Genomic DNA, 6548 nt, shown 5'->3' with positions numbered 1-6548 from the left:
GCAATAAGGAAGGTATTATTACCTGCTTTGCCGCCCTCTTCTGCTGCAAGCCAGGCTACACAGAGCACTTCTGAGGCTTCCACACCCCCTGAACAACATGAACTATGTCCGAGACCACCCGATAATCTCCCGAAAATCAGTGAGCCGATCCCTGGGGCAGAAAATGACCTAGCGGGGACTATTGCAAGGGAATGGAGGTTGGCCTGGGCTGTGCTTGCCAGAGACGCTATGAGAAAGGGGGATGGGGAGCTTATCAGCATTGCTACCCAGCTGGCTTGTCCTGTTGTATTCAATCTGCAGGAGGGAGGGGGCATGCAGGTTACTATTACAGTTCTTGATTGGAAATTGCTGTCTCAGCTGAGGTCTACTGTTAGTCAGTTTGGAGTGAAAAGTGAGCCAGCCAAACAGATATTAGATTATATTTTTGATGCCAGTCTTCTTCTTTTGGTGAATGATTGTCATGAGATAGCTAAACTGATCTTTACTCAGCCTCAGCAATTGTTATTCAATGCTCATTGGCAAGGGCTTGTAAATGAATGCGTAGCACAATTAGGGCTAGGCTTACAAGAACAGGCAAAGACCTCTCAAAATCAGGTGTTAGCTGCTCTTGCACCTCTTCAAACATCAGCAGCACTGCCTCCAACGCCTAGTTGGTGCCAGAACCGCAGTCACCACGCACCAACAGAAATCGTCGCTGCAGCATCAGCACCCTCTCCTGTTTCCAACCCAACACCACAGGGAGCTTCGGCTTGGAACTGGCAGCCGCTGTAGGAGTTATGCTGATGACCCTGCACCCATGGAAAATCCCAACAGGGATTCACGGACCTATTGTTATACAGAGTCAAGCTGGGTGCTTTGCTTTTCGGAAGATCATCTGCGTTTTGTTGGGATTATTTGTTTTGCTTGGCGTCATTGGTGTGGACTATATGTTATGGTGCATACTCTTTTCCCACCACTCCAAATTAACAGAGGACTGAGAATTGCTCAGTTGGTGCCAATTGAGCCAAATGACTAAGGGAGTACAGACTATGAAAGGACAAGAGAGGGGGGAAAATGGTTCTGAATCCACCAGAGGACTTACCTTACTGACTTTGAACCTTTCTGAGAGACTCAAGAAAAGGGTGGAAGTGGAATTTCAAGGACAGAAAGGAGCATTTTCAGGCTTGCAGGACACTGAAGCAGATTCCAGCATTATTAGCCCTAGCCGTTCGTCTCCTCTCCAGGTTCGTATGAATGAAAACAGCTAACAGCCTTCTTTTCTTAGTCCAATTACCACCTACCCTGCAATGCCTGATAAGGCAGGACATTATGGCTCATTTGGGGGTGGTTTTAGCCCTTTGCTTGGACCCTGGCTGAGGAATCTTGTGACATATGCTATAGAGATATTAGATGTGCTTTTAATGCTTTTGCTTATTTTACCTTGTATTTTTAATTATATTCAAAATATGGTCAGTAGAATGATAGAAAAAACCTGGCAGACAAACCTCCTTGCGCAAAAAAGAAAAAAGGGGAATTTGTTGGAGAATTTTGCTCAGACATGGCTTGAAGGAAAAAAGGCCATGAACATATACAGCTGGATAAATAATAAAAGACAGTTGTAAGCAGCAAGCTCTGGGCTTTTCCATTAACAACAGTAAACACCATGTCCTTGAGTAGTGATGAGAAAGCATGGTGGAAAACGTGGAGTACTTGAATGATAAATAAAAAGTCAATAAAAGGATGAGAAAAACAAGTATTAGTCTCAACCAGAAAACCACAGGTTTCAGCAACAAATTAAGGGATGGTGTGTAATCTGTGGCCAATGATGAGCTCGGGTTTTTTTATATGTATAAGCTTAATTAACACCACTATAAAAGTGTGTATGTGGGATCAATAAATAGGAGTTCGATTCTCATCAATTAGGATGTGGTCGACTCCCTTAGCTTCCTCACTTATGATCATATATATTCACAAAAAAAGGATGAGAATTTATGTTTTGGTGTTCTGTAGCCATCCATGTAGACAACATTACAATATGCCAACGTATGTGTCCAAACAGTACAGGGGGGTCTGTTCCCCACAGCCTGCAGGGCCAGAGGCGCAGGGCAGGGACACTGTAGCACAGCCTGGGCTGCACAGGGCACAGGGATGGGCAGCAGCTGCAAGACAGCCCTGCCAGAGCCAACTTGGGCAGCACTTTGGCCATGGCTGCTGGGCCTGGGCCTGAGGCAGGAGCAGGAGACAAGTGACCCTTGCAGGGCTGGGGCCTCATTGCCTCCTTGCCCCTGCTCAGCAGCCTGGCAGGGGCTGCCCCATGCTCCTGCCCTTGGCAATGCACATCCCCACATGCCAGTGCCCATCCCGGGAAGAGCCCTGAGCAAGGAGGGAGGGACAGGATCTGCCTGGCCAGGGGCTGGGACTCGGGCCATGGCCCTTTGCATTCCTCAAACACATCCACCTTTGCTCAGCACCAGAGACACCTTTGCCTTGTTTGTCCCCAGCTGTCATCACTGTCCCCAGTATTCTGCTCTAACTGGAACCTGGGGACACTTTCTGAGTTGCATCCCTCAGTGGCACCCATTAAAACTTGGAAAACTTTGGAGTTTCAATTTAATTTTGAATTCTTTAGAAGTTGTTTGAATGCTCTCTGAGGGACTGAGTCTGAGGTAAACAACACCAAATCCCCAGGAAGCTCATTAAAGTCCTTGTGATGTGTCTGTGCTGCTGAGCTTTAAAGGAACAGCTCTTCCCAGGGCCAGCTCCTCTCCCAGCCCAGCAGGGCTGAGGGCTCTGCCTGCAGGCACTGAGGGGAAAGAAGCCAGGCAGAGAAAGGCTGAAGGAAATCAGGATTGGGAAGACATTGAGCAGAGACTTCACTTGGGGAAACATCTTCCCAGCCCTGTGCATGGTGAGTGTGTGGGTGCAGGGCAATGTCCCCTGTGCTTCTAGAGGGATCTCCTGAAGCCAGCACACCCCACCGCCTGGGGGATGTGTCAGGAGGACTCTCCGAGTTTCTCTGTGACACAGGAGCAGGAGGAGGAGGAGACTGTGCCGCAGAGCGGGGCTGCCCTGGGCACCGTCAGAGGGACAGGGTAGGACGGTTCCTGCTGCCAGGGACAGCTGCAGGGGGTGAAGCTGGGGCTGCAGCCAGGGCTGCTCAGGGCTGTCCTGCAGAGCCGCTCCTGCAGCCCTCAGGGCTCTTGGCCAGCCCAGGGCATGTGCCACCTGCCAGGGACAGCTCTCAGCCTGCCTGGCAGCTCCCCATGGATGCTGCATGGGAGAAGTTGAAGGTGGAAGGAGCCACCCCCATCAGGGCAGATTCCTCCTGCTCTGGAGTTGGTGCTGCATGGCCAGGGCTACTCTCAGCTTTCTCCTAAAGGGAAGGGAAAGGGGCTGTCAGCTTTGGCTGTGTCACTGAGACTCCTGCACTGTCAGCCTGGCCATCAGCAGATGGGCCTCAGATCTCTCTCAGAAAGTGCCTCCTCAGCCTCCTCTCCCTACAGACAGCAGCAGCAGCACCTTGGCTTGCAGCATCTCTGTTTGTCTGGCCTGCCTTTAAGGCCCTGCTGCCAGGGAAATGCCCCTGGGCAGTGTCCTGTGCTGGGAGGGGTCTGCAGGGCAGAGCTGAGCCCCCAGGGCTGGGCTGGGCTCTGGCAGCACTGGCAGGGACAAGGCTTGGATAGAGAGAAACTGCTCCCAGTAGGCACAGCTCCAGGCAGCATACAGCCAGACCAACCCTTGGTATCCCATCCAGCTGCATGTCCAGCTGCATAGGGAAAGAGAGTGGGCTTTGGAGAAAAATATTTTTAAACTGGAGAATTCACAAATTCCACTTTATTTTTCAAGAAAGCTTTAAGTGCGATCATGCTGAAATCAAAAGGGGTGAAATGAACAAAGGGCATTTGTGTGGTTCCTGCAGGTCTGACTGCACTGGGGCACAGGGAGCCCTGTTTTCCTACTGAGATCAGCAGTGTTCGGGCAGAGAGCAATGCTGAAGATGAGGTAGAAACTCAGCAGCACAAACCCAAACTCAAAGAAAGTTTAGCAAACTTCCCTCAGAGGAAAGGCAATGATTTTGAGGGGATTCCAAATAAAATACATAGGACTGACTCAAATAAATTGGTCACACTTTGTCAATGTCTTCTTTCAACTGTCCACCATGGTCAGAGTTAAGAAATGTCCAACAGCAGCTCCATCAGGCACTTCCTCCTCCTGGCATTGGCAGACACGCGGCAGCTGCAGCTCCTGCACTTCTGCCTCTTGCTGGGCATCTCCCTGGCTGCCCTCCTGGGCAACGGCCTCATCATCAGCGCCGTAGCCTGCGGCCACCACCTGCACACGCCCATGTTCTTCTTCCTGCTCAACCTGGCCCTCAGCGACCTGGGCTCCATCTGCACCACTGTCCCCAAAGCCATGCACAATTCCCTTTGGGACACCAGGGACATCTCCTATGAAGGATGTGCTGCTCAGGTGTTTTTCTTTCTCTTCTTTATGGGAGCAGAGTTTTTCCTCCTCACTGTCATGTGCTACGACCGCTACGTGTCCATCTGCAAAGCCCTGCACTACGGGACCCTCCTGGGCAGCAGAGCTTATGCCCACATGGCAGCAGCTGCCTGGGCCAATGCCTTTCTCATTGCACTGCTGCACACAGCCAATACATTTTCCCTGCCCCTGTGCCATGGCAATGCCCTGGGCCAGTTCTTCTGTGAGGTGCCCCAGATCCTCAAGCTCTCCTGCTCACACTCCACTTTCAGAAAAATTGGGATTTCATCGGTTGCTGCCTCTTTAGCTTTTGGTTGTTTTGTATTCATTGTTTTCTCCTATGTGCAGATCTTCAGGGCTGTGCTGAGGATCCCCTCTGAGCAGGGACAGCACAAAGCCTTTTCCACCTGCCTCCCTCACATGGCTGTGGTCTCCCTATTTGTCAGCACCTCATTTTTTTCCTACCTGAAGCCCCCCTCCACTTCTTCCCCATCTCTGGATCTGGCCGTGTCAGTTCTTTACTCGGTGGTGCCTCCAGCCCTGAACCCCCTCATCTATAGCCTGAGGAACCAGGAGCTCAAGGCTGCAGTGTGGAGACTGATGAGTGGATGGTTTCAGAAACATTAAACTGCTTGTGAATTTCTGACAATCATTTGTAATAAATGTCAGCTTTGACCGTTCCTGTTGATTTAGTTGTGGGATTCCCCCCATGTGTTTCAGTTTTTTAATATTTTCCACAAAGAAAGCCCATTCCTTGTGCCATTTCTCATTCTGTTTCTCTCCACGTTTGTTGTGTCAATGAAGACCTGTGCTCTAGGTGTCTTTAAATGAACTAAACAATCTCCCAGCAAAGTTTTCACCAGAGATGTCCTTTTATTGCCTTCTCTGGAGCTGCAGCAGCAATGTCTGTGTGCAGAGCTGGGGGCAGATCAGTGCTAGCACAGAAGCCCTCCTCCTGCTGGCCACACCATTCCTGATCCAGGCCAGGAGCCATTGGCCTTCTTGCCCACCCAAGCACTCTGCTAGCTCATGTCCAGCTTCTGTCCATCAGTGCCCCCAGGTCCCTTTCTGCCTGGCCGCTGTCCAGCCACTCTGATCCCTTGGCCATCCTGGGGGTGCCCTGTGATGGCACTCAAGGTGATCTGTTCCATAACCTTGCTGGGCACCCAGGTCAGGCTGACAGGCCTGGAGTTCCCCAGTTCCTCCTTCCAGCCCTTCTTGGGGATGGGCTCACACTGGCACCTCCAGTGCTCTGGGACCTCCCTGCTGAGCCAGCACTGATGGTAAATGATGGAGAGCAGCTCAGGGAGCTCATCCACCAGCTCCCTCATCCCCCTGGGATGGATCCCATCTGCTCCTAGAGACACCTGTGAGCATCTGAGTGGCTCAGCAGGTCCCCAGCTGCTTCCTCCTGGATTACAGGGGGGCTGTTCTGCTCCCTGTGTCCATCCACCAGCTCAGGAGAACACTTGTCCTGAGGACAACTGGACTCATTCTTGAAAATTGAGGCTAAGAAGGCGTTAAGTACCTCAGCTTTTTCCTCATCTTAACCATTTCCCCCCCAATAAGGAATGGAACTTGTCCTTAGCCTTCCTTTTGCCATTAATATATTTATAAAATAATTTTTATTATCCTTCACAGAAGTGGCCTGGTTAAATCCTAATTGAGTTTTCACATCTCTAATTTTCTTTCTGCATGACCTAAGAACATCCTTTAACATGTCCTGAGTTTCCTGCCCCTCTGTCCAAAGGTGATGCACCCTAATTTTTTTCCCTTGAGTTCCTGGAAAATGCTCCATGCCCTGTCAGGTCTTTCATTTTCCTTGCTAGCTCACTTTTGGGCAGAGAGGGACAGGCTGTTCCTGCTCTGTCAAAATTATTTTCTTGAATTGTGTCCACCCTTCTTGGAATCCTTTGTTTTTAAGGGCTGTTTCCCTTTAAAAAATCAGTACCTGATTTGTTTCTCCCCAGCTCAATCCTTTATAGGCTGAAGTCTGCTCCCTGGAACTCCAGTGTAGAGAATTTGTTGATGCCTCTCCTTGCGATAACCGTGGGTCTCTAGGCTTATTGTAATCCAGAGCCGGCTCG

The 6548-nt window shown here is 50.4% G+C and overlaps 1 protein-coding gene across 1 annotated transcript; it reads left to right on the top strand.

The window, feature by feature from the left end:
* Positions 1-4155: 4155 nt before the first annotated feature.
* LOC134434376 (olfactory receptor 14A16-like) lies at positions 4156-5088 on the top strand. Its single transcript, XM_063183041.1, has one exon. The coding sequence runs from the start codon at positions 4156-4158 to the stop codon at positions 5086-5088; it is 933 nt and encodes a 310-aa protein (XP_063039111.1).
* Positions 5089-6548: the final 1460 nt, after the last annotated feature.

The sequence above is a fragment of the Melospiza melodia genome, unplaced genomic scaffold (assembly GCF_035770615.1).
Source record: "Melospiza melodia melodia isolate bMelMel2 unplaced genomic scaffold, bMelMel2.pri scaffold_35, whole genome shotgun sequence".
Taxonomy (NCBI): domain Eukaryota; kingdom Metazoa; phylum Chordata; class Aves; order Passeriformes; family Passerellidae; genus Melospiza; species Melospiza melodia.
Note: the sequence above shows the minus strand (reverse complement) of the source record. Positions and strands in the feature narration are given on the sequence as shown.

Excerpts from the sequence above, each read along its gene's own strand:
- LOC134434376 (XM_063183041.1), top strand. The coding sequence starts at position 4,156 with ATGTCCAACAGCAGCTCCATCAGGCACTTCCTCCTCCTGGCATTGGCA.